At 40.1% G+C, this 24095-nt stretch overlaps 1 protein-coding gene across 38 annotated transcripts in view; it reads left to right on the top strand.

Annotated features, from left to right (window-relative positions):
• LOC100624559 (myomegalin) overlaps positions 1 to 24095 on the top strand; it is a 215701-nt gene that overhangs the window by 92985 nt on the left and 98621 nt on the right. For 26 of the 38 annotated variants that reach the window (XR_014844272.1, XM_085023138.1, XM_085023140.1 and 23 more), the window contains 4 exons: positions 10531 to 10607; positions 13891 to 14014; positions 14184 to 14359; positions 18035 to 18152. Coding sequence is in view for 37 of the 38 variants with exons in the window: in XM_085023138.1 (XP_084879264.1) it covers positions 10531 to 10607; positions 13891 to 14014; positions 14184 to 14359; positions 18035 to 18152 (495 nt within the window). In the remaining variant the exon portion in view is untranslated. The remainder of the gene's footprint in view (positions 1 to 10530; positions 10608 to 13890; positions 14015 to 14183; positions 14360 to 18034; positions 18153 to 24095) is intronic. The other 12 variants (XM_021090682.2, XM_085023137.1, XM_085023136.1 and 9 more) reach the window with 1 other exon arrangement.

Below are 24095 nucleotides of genomic sequence, written 5' to 3'. Positions count from 1 at the left end.
GAATTTTCAAAAGAAGAAAAAGAGAACCTATGTACCTGTCCCCGAGTACTGGGACCATGTACCTGTTTCTGTCCTCCCCACTCCTTAGAGCAGGTCTCGGACATCACAGAACTATATCTGGAAAGAGATTAGAATGTGCCCTTAGCCAAGAGAGGCTTTGTTTTTAACCATAACCGAAATGCTTTTATTGTACCCCAAAAACTTAAAAATAATTTCTTAATACTATTTAATGCTTGGTCCATGCTCACCTTTCTCTCTAAAATGACCGTTTTAAGTTCTGGAGATCTTAACTAGTACCTCCCAGAGTACACTAAGCACAGGAGTAGAATATTTGGCCTTTTTGTGGGAGAGGGTGAGAGGCAGAAGAGGAGGCCGGAAATCTAAGCTGCATTCGGGGGAAGTCGGCTGGTGACTTGAGTTGCCCTGGGGCAAGTTATTTTTCCTTTTCATGCCTTAGTTTAACAACTTATTTTCAATGGGTTAGTAATATACCTCTTAGGAAACATTGCGCTTTAAAACAGAGAAGGTCTTCTAAAAGCTTCAAATAGAAAGTTTTTTGTGGTAAAATTACACATGATTATCCAATCCCACCCCCTGCCCTTTTTTTGCCTTTTTTTTGGGGGGGGGGTGCGCACCCTCGGCACATGGAGGTTCTGGGCTAGGGATCAAATTGAAGCTGTAGCTGCCAGCCTACACCACAGCCATGACAATGTGGGTTCTGAGCCACGTCTGTGACCTACACCACAGCTCACGGCAATGCCAGATTCTTAATCCATTGAGCAAGGACAGGAATTGAACCTGCATCCTCATGGATACTAGTCAGCCAATCCCCTTTTTCTTCAACAAACACACAGTCATTCCACTGCTGCATTTACCTGTCTGTTCCTGATTCAGTGCATTTACCACACCTACAGGTGCAAAACACTGAGGGCCTCAGGTTAGTCACAGCTGCTAGGTATTTGAATCAGGGTACTTAAATTTTTCATTTACCCTCACTACAACCCTCAAGGTAATTTCTAACCCTATTTTACTGATGAGGAAATTAGGTTCTAAGAGGCTAAGTAACATAAAAAAAAAAAAGTCAGCCAGCTAGTAAGTGGCAGAAAGGGATTTTTGCCTTTCTAGGTTTGCTGTCCTGAAACCCATGTCCCAGCATCATAAGGCTGAAAGGCGTAAGCTGACAACCAGCATACCTGGCCAGTTCCACTATACCCACATTTTTCTTTGTTCCAAGGAGGTCTAATTAAAAAGAGTAAAAAGACTGATAGACAAAACATGATATGGTGCATCAACATTGAAATACAAAAAGAATATTATGAAAAGTCAGAGACATAACAAATGGCTTTTAGGAGTTTCCTTTGTGGCTCAGCAGGTTACAAACCGACTAGCTGAGCTCCAGTTGGCCCCATAGCCTGGGAACCTCCATATGCCATGAGTGTGGCCCTAAAAAAAAACCAAGCCCTAGGAATTTATGGTGGTATAATTAAGTGATAAGAATTATTACATATTGCACATCACACATACAGTGAGGACAGTGTCTAGCACACAGGCACATCATTATTATATCTGAACTGAAGAGCAAAACTATACACTGCCTTCAAGCATCTCTAACAAAGATCAGCACTGGCTATCTCAATATGTCTTGCCAATCTTGCCCCCCACCTCCAGCCCCCATGGTTACCACCCGGTAAGGTACTCCTTCCTTCTCATTAGGATCAGAGTAAAGAGTCTCAAAACTCATCTTGCCAACCTCAGTGTCTCCACCATTTAAGTTTTTCCTAAAGCACATCTCACATTATTTTACTCCTTTCCATCAAAAAGCTTTTAATGGTTTTTAATTGCCTAGCAATTAAATTTTACACAGCTCAGCTTGAGAATGGAGTCAACTCAAATTTGACCTCACCTTATCGATCCAGCTGTATCTCCCATCACACTCCACCAGCCTAACTGGATTTTCCACACTATTCCCGGGCTTTCCATGTGCCAGGTCCTTGTTCTCCCTTCAGCTTCATTAAACACCATGCCACTTGCGAAGCCCTACTTTATCTCTTTCACTAAAAGCCATTTCTTCTTTTTTTTTTTTTTTCTTTCTAGGGCCACACCTGTGGCATATATAAGTTCTCAGGCTAGAGGTCGAATCAGACTACAGCTGCCAGCCTATCCCACAGCCACAGCAACTGGGGATCCAAGCCGCAGCTGTGACCTATACCACAGTTCACAGCAATGCCAGATATTTAACCCACTGAGTGAGGCCAGGGATCAGATCTGCATCCTCATGGATGATAGTCAGATTCATTTCCACTGAGCCACGAATGAAACTCCTCTTCGGGCTTGTTGAAACATTTTTTATAACAATTGAAATAAAATTCACATACCAAAACAACTCACTCATTTAAAATATACAATTTAATGTACACATCAGTGTTTCTAGAATATCCAGAGTTGTGAAAATATCATAGCAATGAATTTGAGAACATTTTTATCACTCCAAAAAGTTACCCCCAACCTGTATCTACCACTGCCAATTCCCTATCCCCCCCTTAGCCCTAGTCAACCAGCAGTCCAGTCTATTTCTCTGTGGATTTTCCAATTCTAGACATTTTGTAAAAATAGAATCACACAATTTTGTGGGTTTTGTGACTGCTTTAATTTGGTATAATGTTTTCAAGATTCACTCATGATGTAATATATAGCATTACTTTTTATGGCCAAATAACATTCCACTGTTTGGATATACCACATTTTGTTTATTTATCAATCCATGGATGAAATTTTAAAAGCCATTCTACAGTTTTGCTATATTAAATATTTATGCTTGCTCAGATCCTGCGTTGCTGTGGCTGTGGTGTAGGCTGGTGGCTACAGCTCCCATTCGACCCCTAGCCTGGGAACCTCCATATGCTGTGGGAGCAGCCCCTAAAAAGACAAAAGACAAAAAAAAAAGGGAAAGGAAGAAAGAAAAATTTTAAAATATATATTTATGCTTAAAATAAGTGAGCTAAACAGCAATTGTACATTTGGATTGTATGGAAATTTCTGTCTTAATAACACATTTCCTCATCTTCGAGGTCTTTTTCTACCCTTGTATGTCTTACATATTAAACCTTCCATGGATTAGGGTGTATCTGAACTTCCTCATCAGTGATCACCTTTAGCATTTTAAATCCATTCCTTGGAATTTTACTCTTCTCAACAAGACTGCAAGCATACTGAGCATAAGAAATACATTTTAGATTCACAAACATAGAGAACAGACTTGTGGTTGCCAAGGGAGAAGGGAGCATAGAGGAGGGATGGGGCCGGAGTCTGGGATTAGTGGAGGCAAACTGTTACATGTAGATTGGATAAACAGGGTTCTACTTTATAGAGCAGGGAACTGTCATCAATATCCTGTGACAAACCATAGTGGGAAAGAATTTGAAAAAGAATATGTATATGTATGTGTAACTGAATCACTTTTCTGAATAGCAGAAATTAACACAATGTTGTAATTTCCGCAAATATAGTTGTAAATCAACTATATTTCAATAAAGTTTAAAAAAAGAAATATATGTTAAAGTCTTTATTATTTCCCACAAGACCTGTTAAGTCGCTTTCTACGCTAAGAGCATAAGTGTGGAGGAGAGAGCCCTGCAGGGGTCAGAGCAGGGCCTTTAATGCTCCCTGGCTGTGACCATGCTTTTTCAATTTAAACTTCTTCATCTCCCACTCCAGGTGTCTTGTGGAATGTTAGTAGGACACTAACATTGTGCAAACTGTTGACCTCGTTAATATAATGGGTAATAATGCTTCTACTCTAATGATGAAAGGATTGATACATTTTACAGTAAGTTTTTTTTTTTAATTGGTCAAGCAAAACCATTTCTCTTTTGATTTTTGTTGTTTTTACTGTTGCCATAATAAGCAGTTGTTTATTTTATCGATTGATTGATTGGCTTTTTAGGGCTACAGGTGTGGCATATGGAAGTTCCCAGGCAAGGGGTCAAACTGGAGCTGTAGCTGCTGGCCTAGCCACAGCCACAGCAATGTGGGATCCGAGCTGTGTCTGCAACCTACGTTGCAGCTCACAGCAAAGCCAGATCCTTAATGCATTGAGCAAAGCCAGGGATTGAGCCTATGTCCTCATGGATTCTAATCGGGTTTGTTACCACTGAGCCACAGTGGGAACTCCTAAGCAGTTTTTTATAATTTCATCTGGTTAAGGTATCAGAACTGGAGAACCAGCAGACAGCTTTAGTCTGAAGCTAATTGACTCTTCACAAAAAAATCTGAGTATATTTTAGTTCAGACTTTTGGATGTGGGACCAGATTCTAATCAGCTGGGTAGAAAGTGGCCCTGAGGTGAGCAGGCGGGAGCAATGAGCTCTACATCCAGATCTCCTCAAAGAGAAGAGTCTTAAATCAACTGGAGTCTCCTTTCTGGTTGGGCAGTGGGGAGAGGCTGCTGACCTGAGTCACAGAGGGGATCTCCTCGCACTTTGTGTGAATCTCTAGAGGCTTTGGGGCTCTTCTACATGGCACTGGATGCTGGGTGATCTGGAGTTGAGCCGTGGGACCAGGTACCAGGAGACCAGTTGGGGCACGCACTCCTGATATACCCAGCCAGAGGCAGACCCTCTTCTTTTGAGAAAGCTTTAGTGCCATAATGTGGATGTCACCACTTACCTAATACTCTTCCTGGTCTAGGTTTCTCTGGACAGCTTCCTTCTCCTGGGCTACACCTTGGTCTTTAAGAGGCTTCAGTAAATGAAAGAGTGTGGAGTTTGGAGTCAGGAAGATCTAAAGCTTTATGCTTGTCACCATCACTGTTAGCTGTGTGACTTGGGGCAAATTGTCCTTTCTGGGCATTGATACCTTCATTCAGCAATGTGACTGGTGAGGTGAGGGCCACAGTGGGAGCAGGGTGTCCACCCCTGGGGCCTGGTGGAGGAGCTGCTCTCAGGAAGAGTTGGGAAGGCTCTGGGAAGCACTACCCAAGCCTCAGACTACGTGGGGTCCTTTCCATAGCAGGACCCCCAGGTCTTCCTTTGAGTCCCATGGCAGTTGGACCAGGTGCTATGAGGACAGGGCACAGTTTCAGGACAGCTGGCATTCCCCCCCCCCCACCTCCGCCTCAGGTTCTGGGAGAGAAGCCCTCAAGGTATGGTGAGGGTGGGGTCTATTCTGAGACTTGGGGACAGGGGTTGTCTTTTTGTTTATTTTTGTTCTTGGGTGGGAGTTGGTTTTTGTTTGTTTTTGATTGGGTTTGTTTTGGCACCTAGCTCAAGGCATTCAGAAATTCCCAGGCCAGGGATGGAACCTGCGCCAGCTCAAGCCACAGCAGTGACAAATCAGGATCTTTATCCCTGCTAGGCCACCTGGAGAATTCCTCTTTTGATTTTTAAAAAAGGTTTTTTAGGATTCGCTGTGTCACAGCTTCTAGTAGGACAAAATTTTTGAAAATTTCTGTTTTTAAAAAGGATAGCCACATTGTAGATTATATGAACAGTGGATCAATTTATAAAGTTACAATTGGGAGTTCACATTGTGGCTCAGCAGTAATGAACCTGACTAGTATCCATGAGGAGGCGGATTAGATCCCTCAGTGGGTTAAGGATCTGGTGTTGCCATGACCTGTGGTGTAGGCTACAGACGTGGCTCGGATCCTACATTGTTGTGGCTGTGGTGGTGGCTCGAATCCTACATTGCTGTGGCTGTGGTGTAAGGTGGCAGCTGCAACTCCGATTTGACCTCTAGCCTGGAAACTTCCATATGCTGTGGGTATAGCCCTGAAAAAAAAAAATCCTGTTTCTTTAATTTTGTATTCATATGAGATGATGGATCTTCACTAAACTTACTTCATGATGTTTGTAAGTCAAGTCATTATGCCGTATGCTTTACACTTACACTGTGCAGTATGTAAATGATATCTCAACAAAGCTGGAATTAAAAAAAGGTATAGATAGCATGTCAAGTAAAAAGAAAGGGTCTTAAAAAATTGAATCCTTGGAAAGGAAGCAGGTAGTTGGTTACTAGTTTCTTTGGTCGACTTAAAAAAAAACATGCGCAACCTAAAAGATGAGAGTTAATCATTACTTAGGGCAAAATGAGGACTGTAGCCCAGGAGGTAGCATTGTAGGTAGCTCTGGAAAACTCTCCAAAGAAGTAGGGGGGGAAGATCAGAATATAAGTGATTTTGGTGAAGGCGAAGGTACATGCAACCAAACACACATTTTGCAGAAGGTTGCTGCTAGTCTCCAGAAGGTTAGTCCTAGTCATAAGGAGCAGATGTCACCATGAAAGATTTTAGTGCTTTTCTAGATATGAGGAGATGCAAGAATTGGGCTCATAAAATCTCCTGAAAATATCTAACTCTCTGAAGACCTGTTCTGCCAGTTTTCTTAGAGCCCAGAGAACCTCCCTCCTGATCTCCACCCTGAGCTCCTTTCAGGGGGTGTTGAAGGTCAGCTGCAGCGGCTCACAATTCAGTCCTTGTAGAGGCAGCGGGTAAATGCCAATCTCCAGTTCACACTTTTAACCTAATTCTATATTGAACCTCAGTAAACACAAAAGTGGAAATCAGTTCAGGAGAATCCTGTGTTCAGTGTGAATTGGTGTTAAGATTCTGGTCAAGTGATGTTTCATGAAACAAAACAAGCTACCAGCAAGGAGAAAATCTGATTAAACACAGTCAATCTGTAAACTTGTGGTTAGCCAAGTCCTCTAGCTCTAGGTGTTAATGAAAGCTTATCGTATTTCTTATCATTTAATTTCACCTTCATCATTGAGATTTTTCCTTGAGTTAGGTGGGTTAATACTCCTCTGGGGACAAAGAAAAAGAGGCTTTCTCCTCCCCAGCCACCCTTTCTTGAGGACATACATTTCCTTAGATAACCTGACGAAGAGCTGAGAAGATTTGGTGATAAGAAAATGCAATTAATTTCCGATCCCTGTCAGCTATACTTGGAATTTAACAATTTACATATGAATATTTACTAATGAAGAATGGAGAAATGTAATTAATTATGCAGTGGTTTTTGTGTAGAAGGAGGTTGCAGAGGTTTAGAATTTAATGCTGTAAATTGGAATGTCCTTGCATTTCCACCTGGTAGATTTTGTAGCACCCATGAAATTACCTTGATCCATCTGAACAATGGATTAAAAGATTTAAGACCTAATCTGTTGGAATGAAACTGTTTTGGCAGTTCTGTCTCAGACTCTGTAAACTGTATTGTCTGTTTGATGGAATAAGCAGAATGCTAGAGATATTCTTTTTTTTCTTTCCTCCCTTTTAATTTCTCTTTTTTATTTATCTCAGGATAAAGCTAACGTAAGGATGCTCAGGTTGGGCACATATGTGCAGTTGTCTAGGATGCTCCACCTTTGGTATAATAATTTTCTTTCCTTTCTATGGCATATTATTAGTTTAATATGTGATTAAGGCTGAGAACGTCAGCTATCCTAATCAGAGAATGTAAATTGTTGGGTTTTTTTTTAAGTAATAATAGTGAATACTTTTTTTAAAAAAATTGAACTATGTTGATTTACAATATTGTGTTTTATGTGTACAGCAAAGTGGTTCAGACATATATACTTACATATATTTGTGTCTAAAAAGTATGTATATATGCATTTTTTCAGATTCCTTTCTACTATAGGTTATTACAAGATATTAAATATAGTCCTCTGTGCTATACAGTAAATCCTTTTTGTTTATCTATTTTCTATAGAGTGGTGTGTATCTGTTAATCACATACTCCTAATTTATCCTCCCCTTCCCCTTAAGTAACCATAAGTTTGTTTTCTATGTCTGTAAGTCTGTTTTTCTTTTTGTACATAAGTTCATTTGTATTTTTTTTTCAAATTCCATGTGTAAGTGATACCATATAATAACTGTCTTTGAATTACTTCACTCAGAATAATAATCTCTAGGTCCTTCCATGTTGCTGCAAATGGCACTATTTCATCCTTTTTTAATCACTAAGTAATATTCCATTATGTGTATAGATATACATTTCATCTTTTTTATCCATTCATCTGTCAATGGACACTTAGGTTGTTTCCATATCTTGGCTATTGTAAATAGTGCTGGGGTGCATGTATCTTTTCTAATTAGAGTGTCTGTCTTTTCTGGGTATATTCCCAGGAGTGGGATTTCTGGATCATATGTTAGCTCTATTTTTAGTTTTTTGTGGAACCGCCGTACTGTTCTCGATAGTGGCTGCAGCAATTTCAATTCCCACCAGCAAGGTAGGAGGGTTTCCTTTTCTCTACGCCCTCTCCAGCATCTGAACAATTTTTAAATACTTACTGCTTACCCGGAACTGTGCAGCATACATTTTGTGTATCATTTCATTTAGTCTTTTAACATCCTTATAAGTACCATTATGATCCTCCCTTGCTAGATGAGGAGGTCAAGGCATTTAGAGAGGACAGGTGACAAGCCCTCTCTTCACCTTCAGGGTCTATGCTCTCAACCTCTATACTTCCTCCACGGTATTCTTTCAAGAGTTAAAAAAATGTAACACATTCCCTAATTTTATAATTCACCACATTTTACTAAATCAGGCAAAAAATGGCAGTGTTTCCTGAGCAGGTCTCTGGCTGAAATGCTGGAGCAAAAGTGGAATGCTGGATTCAGTTATTGCTTTTATTTTAGAGGAATCCATCTGAATTTAAATTTTCTTATCTTTAAAACAGATAAATAGATAAATGCTAAAGTCTTCAAATCTGTGACTCTTTTACTAATTAATTCAAATATTGACTTCATTTTCTTATTTAGAACTGATAGAGCCTGAATAGTGTAAATCCTCCATTTTTTTCTCCTTTTAAATCTAAAGATTTTTCCCTGGTGGGGCTGAGGTCTCTGAAGGGCACTAGTTAGCCTGAGAATGAAGGAGAAGTGGTTGCAGGTTGCTAAGCAGCTGTGTGCAAAGCAGTGTTCCAGGTGTTCTTGGTGTATTACGTACATTATCTCATTTAACCTGCACAAAGTCCCCTGTGGAATAGACATTATTATCATCATTAAAAAATAAAGCAACCACATTATACCTGTGAGAAAACTGAGGCTCATGTGATGAAGTCCATAACATAGTATTCATAAAATTCTTCCTGCTTCATATTATGTAATGAACTCCATCAGGACAGGGACCGAAATCTCTGTGCACTCAGCTCTAAGCTCCAACAAAGTAAATCCCTGAACCAGTATTTATAGATGCCTCCTTAGGTTCCCCTGCAAACCTGCTCTGCTTTTTCTGTTCCCTATTTTAGTTAATAGGATGCGTACCCTCCCACATGTTAGAAATCTCAGCATTGTTTTTGCTTTTCCCTGTAGTGTAATCTGAATCTCCCACAAACAAGGAAGCCCTGTGGATTCTACCACTGAAATGTCTTTTGAGTCTTTGTCCTTGTACCTTTTTGGCCTCACACCATCCCTATCCCTGTTCTGGTCACTTGCCTCCTAACTCATCCATCTTCACAGACCTAAAGTTCCTTCCTCAGCACATACCTGATTATGAAAATATTTTGCCTAAAGCTCCCTAATGAGTTCCTGTTCTCTACCAATTACCATTCACCTCTTAACATGACTTTCACAAACTAGTTGTAAACTTTCTATAATGATTTCTCACTCCTCGTCACACACCAGGCTACTTCACCTTCACCAGGTACTTAATGCACATCTCACCAAATTTTTGTTCATACTTCATTTGGGGTGTTTTTATTTCCTTTTCCTGTTTGCCAAAATCTTGTTGCTGTTTCACCTCAATAAAAACTAATTGTTCCCAGGGAGTTTCCATTGTGGCGCAGTGGTTTACAAGTCCAACTAGTATCCATGAGGATTCGGGTTCCATCCCCCGTCTTTCTCAGTGGGTCCGCTATCCGGTGTTGCCATGAGCTGAGGTGTAGGTCACAGACGAAGCTGGGATCCCATGTTGCTATGGCTCCAATTCGACCCCTAGCCAAGGAACTTCCATGCCATGGGTGCAGCCCTCAAAAGCAAAAATAATAGTAATAATAATAATAAAAATTTTAAAAATTGTTCCCTTCATAGATTCACCCATCAGAGTCACCCTTTCGTCTTAAGCAAACCCAATTTTTGAAAGTCCAGTTCGATGATAATGGCAGCCTGTTTTTTTAAAAAATGTTCACAGCACAATTTTTTTAAGTGATTAGGTCTCTAAGTATGTTTAAAATACAGGTCTATATACAACAATTTGGTTTTCAGGGAAAGACCTATATTATTAAGAAAAAATTATTTTCATATGCATTTTGTCTTCTAGTGTTTAGAGACTGAACAGGCTTGGGCAGTGTTCACCATCCAAAGTGGTGATAAATGGGTTCGGGGGATAGATAGGCAGCTCCAGGAAAATTCTGAAGCTGCACAGTTCATCCATCTCTGACTGGGTTACCGATCCATTTGACTCCCTGTTTATCTGAAGGTCCATGAAGAGGGCTGAGCTGAGCTGAGAATCTGTGAACTAAGGCAAGATTCAAGTAAGAACCTGGTTCCAGGATGGAGTTAAGAATGATTAATGTCTGTGTGCTTTTCAGAACATCGAGCTGAAGGTTGAAGTAGAGAGCCTGAAACGAGAACTCCAGGGCAAGAAACAGCATCTGGATAAAACATGGTGAGTTGCAGTTTGAACTAGTTGAACTCTTGGTCCTGTCCAGAGTTAGGCTCATTACCTGATAGCAATATTTATTTGTTTATTTATCAAGATTTTTTTTCTGTTGATGTACAGTGTTCTATCAATTTCTGCTGTACAGCAGAGTGACCCAGTCGTACATATATATATACAGTCTTTTTTTATTTTAATGATTTTTTTTCCATTATAGTTAGTTTACAGTGTTCTGTCAGTTTTCTACTGTACAGGAAAGTGACCCAGTTACTTACACACACACACACACACACACATACATACATTCTTTTTTCTCATATTATCCTCCATCATGTTCCATCACAAGTGATTAGATATGGTTCCCTGTGCTATACAGCAGGACCTCATTGGAGAGCCATAGATTTAGAACCAAATTCCTTAACCTTAACTCTGACATTTGAATATTAAGTCCAATTCAGGAAGTGAAACAATGTGCTTTCTTTCCCTTGGGCTCTCTGTCTGATACTTAGTCTAGGAGACATTGATTTAGATTAGCAACTTCATTAGTCCTAAGGTTATGAAGTTCCCATTCAATAATCTACTAATAACATCAAGGGCTGACATAGGTTGGGGAAAAATAGGCACTCATATATTGTTCATAGTATTCACTGAGTGAGAGTGTGAGTTGTGGTGACATTTTTGGAATGTGGTGCTACCTATCAAAGTAAAAAATGAGCATTTCCTTTGATCAGATAATTCCTAGAAGGAATCTTTTCCTCATAAATAAAAGCCTGAGTATGAAATGATAAATGTGTAAAGATATCCACTGCATCATTATTTGTAACAGCAAAAAACTAGAAACAATTCTCTCATAGGGCAGTGGGTGAAGACAGTTTGATATACATGTACTGTGGAATACTGTGCAGTCATTAAAAAGAATGAACTATCTCTATGCTGTTATCCTGGTGGCAAGTCCTTGATAGACTTAGTAACGGGAAGAAGTGCTGAATGATGTTTAGAGCATAAACCTCTTTAGGTAAAGACAAACTGGCTATGTGTACATGTGTTTGCTTGAATGTGCATAGAAAAAAAAAAAAACCTGCAGGCTACATACACTCTTTAACATGCCTGTATCAAGGGAGTGAAATTGGAGTTTGTGATGGGGAGAAGACCTGATTTTTTTTCTTTATATGCTTTTGTATTGTTAGGATGCTTACTTTTGTAATTTATAGTTTTTATAATTTAAAAAAACTTGTTTTAAATGATAAGTACTATTGAAGTTGTTATTAAAAATAATTTTCAGATTACATCCTAGAATCAGGATACATTCAATTTGATCTGGCATTCCTTCTCTCTCTACTGTATTTCTTGATACTTACAATGATAGTCCAGCAAAATGAGAATACTCAAACCAGATTCAACTATATACACAGTGTGCTGGTATTACTCAATACTTACTAAGAGATTAAGTGAGCCAGTAGATTTTAGGAAGACAAATAATAATAACTGAGTTACAAATTTTGAGATTTGTATAGTGCTTTTTAAAAGAAATCATGTTATTTTGGCTTTGAATTAGGTGGCATTATCCTATTTTTAGAATTGAGAAAACTAAGATACAGAGTTTTAAACCCTTGTCAAATGAATAGCGGAGCCACATCACATAGCATCAAGTTCAAGGTTCTTCTAACTTCACAACAGCTGTTGCCTATTAAATCAGGCATTCCTGGCTAACCTAGTTACGCAGAAAATGTATAACTTTCAATCTCAATATATTGTAATTAGCTGTTGTCTATTGCATTTATAAAGAATATGGAGTCAAAGTAAAAGTTGATCATTCTGGAGGTCTGCCTATTTAGGGGGTCTTAGGTTATTCTCTTGACTTGCTCCTTATACCACCAAGATCTTTCTACCTCCCCACCCCCACCCCAAAGGCCATATAATGACATGGGAACTCAAGATAAGTATACTCTCTGGGACAGTGCTGAGTAGTGTCCACTATCAAGGAATCCTATAATCCTTAGGGAAGCTCCGCTTGGTCACTATGGATACAAACCCCTAGGCCAAATATGGGCTTGGATAGAGCAGTTTTGATTTACATGAGCCTACAAAGGTTAAGTATTATTCTCTGTCCTAAGAACAAGAAGATAGTCCATGGTTCTCAACAAATGGCTTAAAACAGGACTAAAACCAAACCGGAATTAAGATCATTCAGCACCTGATACTGCTCCCAAATTTCTAATCCTCAGATATCCAAGGGCAGCTGTTGTTAGCTAAAAATAAGCTGATGATACCTTACCCACTTCATGCTAGTGCTTGAATATTCATTCCTAGGGACATCAGAGAAGCAAAGCTGGGCCAGAACACTGAGCTTTCACATATTAAATATCTGCTTTCTGCATGGGACCGTGGGAAGACTGGATAGAACTCTGGGTTGGTAGCCTAGATTCAGGATGGTCTGTGGGTTACTGGCTATACAGGAGAGGAGGTTTTCTGTGGCTGTCCAAATGGATACTCCTTTCTAGCAGTCTAAATGGAAGGAACACTAAATTCAAATGAAAGGCGGGGAAACTAGCAAGGCCCTCTGGGAGAGAAGTCTGAAAGGAAGAGTCCAGGGACAGATGGTAATGAACATGGGTGCTGAGTTCTAAATAATTTGATGACCATCTCCCTTTCCAATGAAAGATTCTCCTCTTGAAGCTGTAGGTAATGAAGTCTTTAGGGAGGCAGTATCTTCTGATTGACAAGCAACAAAAATCAGAGTTCCTAAAAGGATTACCTGCAAAGTTGAAAAGAGCAGTTCCCCAAATAATTGGAGAGGGAAAAAAAAAAATCCTTCATTTTTCTTCTCATCAATGTGTCTCTGAATCACTGAAACAACCTTAATGGGTCCACTTGTGAAATTATATGACTGGGAGTTCCCGTCATGGCTCAGTGGTTAACGAATCTGACTAGGAACCATGAAGTTGTGGGTTCGAGCCCTGGCCTCGCTCAGTGGGTTAAGGATCCAGCATTGCTGTGAGCTGTGGTGTAGGCCGGCAGCTACAGCTCTGATTGGACCCCTAGCCTGGGAACCTCCATATGCCGTGGATATGGCCCCAGAAAAGATAAAAATTGTATGACTGCCTCTGACTAGCTAATTCAGCAGACACGGCTCAGATCCAGCATTGCTGTGGCTGTGGGGTAGGCAGGCAGCTACAGCTCTGATTGGACCCCTAGCCTGGGAAATTCCACGTGCCGTGGGTGCAGCCCCAGAAAAGATTAAAAAAGAAAATTATATGACTGCCTCTGACCGGCTAATGCTCTGTGGTTTTAGCGCTGATGTGGAGAATCTCAACAGCCATAATGAAGCTGAGCTCCGGCGCCAGTTTGAGGAGAGGCAGCAGGAGACGGAGCATGTTTACGAGCTCCTGGAGAATAAGATCCAGCTTCTGCAGGAGGTGAGTAGGGGTTCCACAGTTCCATGGCTAGGGGTCCTCTTTTACCGATTTCCCTACTGCTCTGCCCCCTAGCATTCACCTTTTCCCTCCCCACTTTCCTTCTTAAACTCTTATGGACTCCTCATCTAGGGGAGACTTTGCGGCCTTATAGTGTTCATTCTTTTTGCAGGAATCCAGGCTAGCAAAAAATGAAGCCGCCCGGATGGCGGCTCTGGTGGAAGCAGAGAAAGAGTGTAACCTGGAGCTCTCAGAGAAACTGAAGGGAGTCACCAAGGACAGAGAAGATGTGCCAGGAGACCTGGTCAGGCCCAACCAGTACACTGAGGCCCTGGCGCAGAAGGACAAGTAAGTGCTTTGGAGCTCTAGCTGTGAGAGAATATTGCAGCTGCACTGATCTCTTTTAAGGACTTATGGTGGACCTTCCCCATTTCCAAGACTTATGGTTCCCACTAGCAGAGAATTTCTAGGGTTGTGTCTTTAATGGTATCCACTAACAGAACTGACTTATTGGCAGTCAGGAAACTAAAGTAGAGTAAGTAGAACCACGGTCAAACGGTGGCAAACAGGAGACATGATTCACTTATTGACATTTATTGAGCACCTGCTACATGCCAGACACTGAGCTAAGCTCGAAGGTTACAGAGATGAAAGACTCAGTTCCTCTTATAAAGATTCATGTTACACAATTTTAATAAGTTCTCTAGTAGAAGTAACATGGACACTCTGGGACATGTAGGATTGTCATCTATTCCACACTAAAAGAGCAAAGTGCCAAAAAGAAAAAAGGAAAAAAAAAAAGAAAAAAAAAAAAAAGAACAAGGTGCCATTGAAGGTTTCCCGGAGGAGGTGAAATCTGAGATGAGTTTTGAAGTATGAATAGGAGTTAGGAAAAATGGTGTAGGAACTGGGTGGGGTGGGGCAGTGTTCTCTGCAGGAGGAGGCAGCATGGAGGAAAGACACAGGGAAGGGCATATTTCAAGACCTACAATTGGTCCTACATAACCAGAGAGTCTGGGGGAGACTAGTGAGAGGTTTGCTGTATTGGGAATAGGGGGTCTGACTGTGCTGGCTTTGCTGCCATAATAAGGAACTTGAATGTTCTTATAAAGGTAAGTGCAAGTTGTTGAGGCCAGTACTGTCTCGGTTACTACAGGAACTTCCTAACTATTCTCTGTACTTCTGGTCCTTCCCTTGCCATTCCATCTCAATCAATCAGCAATTTTGAAGTGGAAAATTCAATACTATCCAACTGACAAACAATTTAGTCTTAGATGCATGACACTGTAGTGGTATTAAAAAACCTTAAGTGGCATTTAACAGAATAGGTGAAAAACACACACAGAGTACACACAAGACCAGTGTGATCTTTTTGAGACACAAATCTGATCATGTTATTGCAGAGCCATTTAAAAAGCTCTCCAACATTTTTAATGGATAAGATCCATTCTTCTTGGTGTGGCCATCAAAGCCTGTTAGGATGTTAGCCCAGATTTCCCCCAGATTCATCCCCTACCATGACCCCTTCACACCTCACTGATGCCAGACTAGTAGTAATAGCCATGACTAAGGTTAGTTTGGATGTTACTGTACAGTTGAGCTGACTATTTTGCATTCTTGGTTAAGTCTCCCATAAAGTGGAATTCTTTCATTAAGTTCATCATCCTATGAGATAGGGATTATTAGACTTTATAAATTAGAAATTATCATACTTTAAAAATGAAGAAACTGGCATTTGGAGAGTTATGTAACATGGCTCCAGGAACTGCTGGAATCCAAACCCTGAAGCCACACTGTCTCCAGAAGCATACAGTGCTATGTCAGGTCTCCAGAATTTTGCTCGTGCTCTTCCTTATATGGGAAATATCTGTCTTTTCCCCTCCTGGTGAATGCCTGTTCATTCTTTAAAACTCATTCAGGCATCAATCATTACTTTTGTGAGAGCAGAATTGTCTTTGTATTTTTGTTTTATATACATCCATTATTGTACAATTCTCTGTGTAGTGTTGTATTTTCTCTCAGATCTTCCCTGCTAGATTCCCTGAGATTCTGTCTCATCTCTGTATTCCAATAAATGCTTGGAAAGAAAGGAAGAAAGAAAGACAGGCAGGCAGGCGGACAGACACACACCTGACAAATAAATTGATGGACTTCATATCAGATGGTCTTGAACATATTTGTAAAGTAGGAGAATAGACCATCTGTAGAGACTGAGAGTTAAAGGGATGAGTGAGGTTTGAGGCTTGAGAAAAGCAGAGACGTTCTAGCAAAGATACCATGGGGAAGTTTATCATTATAATTACCGTTACAGCTTGCATTTGTCTAATGGTTTTAGACTTTTAAAAATTCTTTCTCCTCCCCTAATCTTAGCTGATCCTCATACTGTAAATGAATTTATCACTTGTCTATGAGATTCCTACTTGACTTTCTGGTACCCCTCACCTTTCTGCCAAACACTGTTCCTCCCAAGGTGCTATCCCCTTCTTATACACTTATACAAGAACAGTAATCAGAATTGGAAACATTTCATCTAGTACAGCACATTTACTGAGGACAGGTGTCGCTAGTACTCTAAGACTTACAGAGAATTAGCAAGATATGCCTTGCACATAATAGATGATGAATAACTGTCCATTTTGAACCTGTGGGGGGTTTTCAATTGTTTGGGTTTTTTGTTTGGGTTTTGTTTTGTCTTGTTTTTGGCTGAATCTGTGGCATGTGAAAGTTCTCGGGGACCAGGGATCAAATTGGAGCCACAGCTTCAACCTATATGCCACAGCTATGGCAATGCCGGATCCTTAACCCACTATGCCAGACCAGGGCTAGAATCTGTGCCTCAGCAGTGACCTGAGCCACTGCAGAAACAACACCATATCCTTAACCCGCCGTACCACAGAGGGAATTCCTGAACCCATGGTTTATATATATATATATCAGCACAGCATGCAGTCTTGGACAACTGAATTCTAGACTGAATTTCCAGCCTCTTCTCTAGGCATTGTCTCTTCCCACCAACCTTTCCCCCTTTTACCTTTCAGTGACTCTTCCCTATATATCTTGTATACTCATGCCTTCATTCCTTCATTTAAGCTCTTCCCTGTGAGCCTGGGGAATAACCCAGTCTTCAAACTTTCTTCTCCTGAGCTTTCCCAGACTCCTCCAAGTCAAATGAACGACTACTTCTTTATCTTTCTTCCTTTAGCTCCATGGCAACATTCAGTGTACTATTTGGTATACACCCCTGGTATGGTACCATTTATTATACTCTACTAGTGTTATTTGTTGATATAGCTGTATCTCCCCATTCCCCAGATTCTTGACACACACTCCAAAAGAATTTAAGTTTCTATAGAGCAGATTGTGTCTTTTCCAACTCTGTATTCCTACTACTTGGTAGTGAGAATTGAGTTGTATACATAATGGTACCTAATAATTTTTTTTGAATGGAACAATAACAACTGACCCCCTCCCCCACAATTTCTGGCCCTTTATTCCAAGAGTTTTATGCTTATGGTCTACAGATCCATGGATTGGCTTCAGGTCTATAAGCCTGTGATGATGTAAGCAAAAAAGTTATTTCTGTGTATCTTTAGGGGCTGGGACAGAAAATGCATGGCTTACTGAAGAAAACTATCAAAGAGTTTAATGACTCAGAAAGGTAAACCAGGGAGTTCCCATTGTGGCTCAGCAAGAACGAACCCAACTAGTGTCCATGAGGATGCAGGTTCAATCCCTGGCCTCGCTCAGTGGGTTAGGGATCCAGCATTGCTGTGAGCTGTGGCGTAAGTCACGGGTGAGGCTCAGATCTGGTATTGCTGTGGCTGTGGTGCAGGGCCACAGCTCCAGCCCCAATTCGACCCCTAGCCTGGGAACTTCCATATGCTGCACCTGTGACCCTAAAAAGAAAAAAAAAAAAAAAAGGTAAACCATACTGGACTATGTTATCTTTGGTATGGGCTGAAATATAAAGTTAGTAATAATATCATGACCATAATTATTGTTCTTTCTTTTTCTTTGATCCAGAAGAATTGAAGAACTGAGTCAGAGCCTGGCTGCCCAGGAGAAGCTTGTAGAACAGCTATCTCAAGAGAAACAGCAACTACAACATCTGTTAGAGGAGCCAGCTGACATGGAAGTGCAGGTGAGGTTTGGGCTGTACTTCCTGAGGCACTTGCTTCATGCTTTCACAAGCCTTACTTTATATATACATGCATATGTATATGTTTTCTATTGCTGTGTTATAAATTATTACCAACTCAGTGGTTCAAAGCAGCATGCATCTATTATTCCACAGTTTCTGTGGGTCAAGAGTCAGACATGGCTTAGCTGGGTTTTTCTGCTCAGGGTCTCACAAGTCTGAAACCAAGGTATCAGCTGGGCTGCTTTCTCAGCTGGAGGCTCACTTAGGGAAGGATCCACTTCTAGGCTCCCTAGGGCTGTTGGAAGAATATTTCTGTGTGACTGCAGAAGTTATGGCAGCTTGCTTCATCACAGCCAGCAATAAAAAGAGACAGCCTCTTGGTTCTCTCAGGCCCATCAGTGTATTATCCATTTTATTTAACTTAAAGTCGACTGAGAGTTCTCTTGGTGGTGCAGTAGATTAAATCTGACATTGTTGCTGGTGTAGCTTGGGTAGCAGCTGTGGCACGGGTTTGATTCCCCAGTCCCAGAACTTTCATATTCTGATGGCACAGCAAAAAAAAAAAAAAAAAGATGGCTTTTGGAGTTCCTGCTGTGGCACAGTGGATTACGAACCTAGTGCGCTGGCTCAGGTTGCTACAAAGGTGCAAGTTCGATTCCCTGCCCAGAATAATGGGTTAAAGGAGCTGGTGTTGCTACAATTGTGGCTCAGATTCAGTCCCTGGCCCAGGAACTTCCATATGCCACAATGTGGCCATTAAAAAAAAAAAAAAGAAAGAAAAAAAAAAAAAGAAAAGAAAAAGAAAAAAAAAAAAAAAGGTCATCTGAGGAGTTCCCATCATGGTGCAACAGAAATGAATCTGACTAGGAACCTGTGAGGTTGTGGGTTCAATCCCTGGCCTTACTCAGTGGGTTAAGGATCTAGCACTTCCATGAGCTGTGGTTTAGGTTGCAGACTCAGCTCGGATCTGATGTTGCTGTGGCTGTGGTATAGGCTGGCAGCTGTAGCTCCAGTTTGACCCCTAGCCTGGGAACCTCCACATGCTATGAGTGTGGCCCTAAAAAGCAAAAAAAAAAAAAAAGTCAACCTAGTAAGGGCCTTAATTACATCTGCAACACCCTTTCACTTTTGCCATATAACATAGCATAACTAGGTAGCAATGTTCCTCACCTTGGCCCTGTTCTATTGGTCAGAAGCAAGTTAGAGATCTCCCCACACTCAAGGAGGGGGATTATACAAAGGGAATACCAGGAGGTGATCACAGGGCTCTTAGAACTCTGCCTGCCACACTGAGTGGTGTGTAACTATGAAGAACATACAGTGGGGTTTTAATATTGAAGAGAGAACCCTTGCTGCTGTGAAAATCATTGCATTAATCTATAGTATTGTTCTTGGAGGTTACCTCAGAGAGAACTCCCTTCCTTCATTCAACTTTTAATTTATTAAAAAGATACTCACTGAAGGAACCCTAGAATCTATATCTGTGCCCCAGCAACATAAATAATTACCTGGTATCCTTACAAATCTTAGATCAGTGATGAAGCAGAACACATGCAGTTTAATTTAGCAGTCACGGATACAAAGGTTGGTGTCAGGATGAAAAAAGCAGAGCTAAGACTTAGTCTAAAGCAGTGTTTCCCCACCTTTCCTGGGTCATGACAAAAATAGCAAATGATAATAAGAAGCATGTAGAAAACTACATGATTTACCACATAATCAAATTGCTTAAAACTGGTGACTTTTTGTCATTTTTCTCAAGTAGTTAATAGCAATTAAATAAAATGCTACAAATTCAAATAATAAAAAGAATCATAGTTTTCATTAGCTATGACAAGAAGAAAGACAATGCTTTTGTACATTTTTAAAGTTTTTTAAGTTGAGTCCTTGCAGTAAATTCCCTCATTAATTATAATTTTAATAATAGCAAATGATAATATTTATAAGATGTAGCAGATGGAGCTTCTAAAATGGCCAGTCTGGGTGTTGAGGCCACACTGAAGGCAGAAGAAATCACTAGGTTGGCTACACCGTAAGCCCCTTGGACTGTGGATTCATCTTGGTTGGAAAGCTCTGGTTAAAAAACTCAGGAAATTATGTGTATGCATGTATCTTGATAGCTATGAGTTAAGATTAAAGTTCATATGCTTTTTGCAAGATAGTTTTGAAATATATGGAAGATTCTGTAACATTTTTAACTAGAAATAATTTGGCTGGGAATTGGGAGAACGAGATTTCTACCTTGATTCTTTCTTTCTTAACTGTATGACTATGGATACATTCCTTCTCAGCCTCTATAAGTGTAAAATGGGAAAAAATTGGCCCAATAATTTCCAAAGTATCCTGTAACTCTGACATTCTATTATAAATAGTCCAGCATCACATGAGAAAGTGTAGAGTCCCTACTGTAAGCACTTTGATAGAAAAATACTCATGTAAATTCTGAAATAAAATCACTCTCATTCTCATTGCTTTGTATTTACAGGCACGTAGGCACAGACATATTTCTGTGCACATACTTTATCAGTATCTTTGGTAAGCACTAAAATGGGTATGTGAAGTTCAACATTTGTAATGGTATCAGTTTTTGAAACAGACTAGAAGAACAGAAGAATTATAATTTCAAAGAGACTTATGATCTGTTCTAAAGGAATGCTTAAAACAAGGTTAAGTATAGCATCTAGAGGATAATAACATTGGGCAAGCAGACAAAAGAAATGCATCAAGTCATATATTGTACTAAATTGATATACTTTTTTTTTTTTTTTTTTTTTTGGCTTTCTTAGGTCTGCACCCATGGCATATGGAAGTTCCCAGGCTAAGGGCTGAATTGGAGCTGCAGCTGCAGGCCTACACCACAGCCAGAGCAATGACAGATCCAAGCCGTGTCTATGGCTTATACTGCAGCTCAGTGCAATGCTGGATCTTTACCTCACTGAGCGGGGTCAGGAGTCAAACCTGTGTCCTCATGGTTACTAGTCGGGTTTATTATGGCTGAGCCACAACAGGAGCTCCCAGGCCTGATACTCTTCTTTAATGTTGCCTGGTACCTATAAAAAATTATTGTTATTGTTGCCCAACTCTTTGTACATTTATAAACCTGATCACACTGTGATGTTAATTCTGTCAATCAGTGTTTCCCAACCTTTTCCACAGAAAGTTCATTTTCATAGGAAATGATTATATATCTCTGTTACTCTGAAGTAAGTGACTGAGGCTGGACATGGTTTGAGGTGATTACCTGTATCTGCCTTCAGACCCCTCCACCGCCTGAGAGCTGAGGAGATGACATGTCAGCACAATGGTGGACCTCTTGGGAAAGCTGTGCCATAGGGGGCCTCTACAGAAGGTCCTCTCAATATGAAGGATAGAAAGCCTCCCACAGCTCATTTCCTAATTTCTACCTACTGGAAGGGTCTGTGCCTTATGAAGAAAAAAAAAATTAGACACCAAGTACTGCTCAGTGTGCATAGCATTATTTAATATTCTCATTTCTAAAACAGTCCAAAGAGGCCTGGCTGGAGAGTGCAGTGTCCTAGTGAACGTTCAGATAATCCTCTGAAAACGTCCTTCCCTCATGTGTGTTCAGATTCCAAGAGAAAGGAAATGATTATGGTCACTGTACTTTTGTCTTATATTCTATGGCCTAGACAGAAACACTGAAATGACTTTTGTGATACCCTGAGAACACTTAGCCATGGTTCAGACTCACTTAAGGAAGGATACAGTCAGGTCCCCAGTTTAGAGAAAGAATCCTTGTCCTTTAACAATGGGCTATATAGTATGAAGTGTCCTGGATTTTAACTAAGGAAGCAGCATGATATTGAAGGAATGAATTCAGATTTTATAATTTGATCCCAGCATCAATACTTCTTTTATATATGGCCTTGGACAAGTTACATAACCCTTCCAAGTAGTCTCCTCCTCTGTAAAATAGGGATAAAAATACCTAATGTTCATCTACGTGTAAGGATTAGAAATTATATGAACTATCTGGCATAGTGCTCAAAACACGGTAAGTATTGTTGTCATTAACCGTGTTAACAACCTGAAAGAGAGTAAGGCTATTCATAAAATGAGCAATGGCTGGAGCTCCTGTTGTGGCTCAGTGGTAATGAACCCTACTAGTATCCCTGAGGACATGGGTTTGATCCTTGACCTTGCTCAGTGGGTTAAGGATTCAGCATTACTGTGAGCTGTGATGGAGGTTCAGAAGATGGCTTGGATCTGGCATTGCTGTGGCTGTGATATAGGCCAGCAGCTGCAGTTACAGCTCGGATCCAACCCCTAGCCTGGGAACTTCCGTGTGGCACAAGTATGGCTCTAAAAAGCAAAAAAAAAAGAGAGAGAGAGAGTAAGAGAGAGAGTAAGAGCTAAAAAATACATGGTCAATGAGTCATATATTGCAAACTTCATTCACATTGTAATTTGTCTTGCAAAAAAAAAGACAAAATTATTAAGTATAGCAGCATTAGTGAGATTAATGGTCACCATTCTCCCTCTGGACCTGTTAGCCTTGCATATAGAAAAATTGTTTTATAGGCAAAGACCAAACTCAAAGTTGTCAAATTGTGTTATTGCTCCCCAGGAAGACCACAACAGAATGTGAATCATTCAGGGAAAATTGATCATAATAAGAATTATCTCACTTTATCCTTCTAGACCGAAATAATTGAAGCACTTTCTATCACATCTTGGGATCATTTAGTTACACTCAAATGGTTCTGATTATTATAATATAAAGCCTAGAAATAAACTCATAGGATTTCTTAAATACATATTCCAAGTATAATTTAAAATATTTGTCAATGAATATTCAACAACTTTTCTGTAGTAGTGACAGCAACCATACTGTAGCATTTTCTCTGTGTCAGATGCTATTCTGAATGTGTGATGTATTAGCTCAAATTAATTTAAGCCTCAAAGCAACCCAGTGAAGTAGATCCTGAGTTACATGAAACATATAAAAAGATTAACTTATAATAAAATGTTCCTTTTAATATGTAAATGCTTGGGCACAATTATATTAAAAGATAAAGAAATAGTCAGATACTTGTATGGAAAGTCAGTGTGAATGTCACAGCTTCAGCAGTCTGATACAGGCATGTTATACTGGCATTTCAGAAAAGGTGAGTGACAATGCCATTAGTAATGATCAAGTGGCAACATCAGAAATTCTTGGCAAATTTCAAAAAAAAAAACCCATAAAATAATCCTCCTTTAATTTACATAGCAGTTTAATTCATAGAAGTGTTAGAGTTTATTAATGTTGTTCATATCTACAACAGAATTAAGTCTTAGGTTCAGATGATTATGTAAACAGTTTGATTGCTTCCATCAGTGCCCAGTGGAACATTTGATGGTCATTCAGATTTTGGGGAAATGTTTTATCCTGCCCACTGCAGGTTATATAGCACCCCTAACCTCACTCATCACTGTGAGGAAAACAAAAACAAAAAATGCCCCCACAAATTTCCAAAATGTACTCTAGGATATGGCTGTTCAGTAAAAATCACTGGTCCAGGGGTCCTGACCTTCAAAGGGTTTATAGTCTAATAAGAGATTGGCACATAAAGAACTAAAATGCAGTGTGATAAATGAGAGAGAGAAATACAGTGCTAAGAGGACCCAGAGATGAAAGGATTTAACTCTACTTTTGGAAGTCAGCCTTGACCTGGGACCTTCAAGGCTGAGTACACCAGGCAGAAAGTGGAAGGGCATTCTAGGCTGGAGAGCAGTACACACAGTAATGTGGAACATATTTAAGAATTGAGAGTAACAGGTCTTACCAAATATATGATGCGTTGGAGAATGATGGAACATAGAGCCGAAAACCCCCCTAAATGTCATGTTAAGGACTTCATGTTGTAGGCAATGAAGAATTAAAAATAGAAGAAAAAAATTAAGCAAAGGGAATAAAAGCTTATGAATTGCATTATGGAAAGA

Source organism: Sus scrofa, chromosome 4, assembly GCF_054392235.1.
Source record: "Sus scrofa isolate SSC_HxYL_T2T_F1_AM1 chromosome 4, Sscrofa_HxYL_maternal_Yorkshire_Landrace_v2.0, whole genome shotgun sequence".
Classification (NCBI taxonomy): Eukaryota; Metazoa; Chordata; class Mammalia; order Artiodactyla; family Suidae; genus Sus; species Sus scrofa.
Note: the sequence above shows the minus strand (reverse complement) of the source record. Positions and strands in the feature narration are given on the sequence as shown.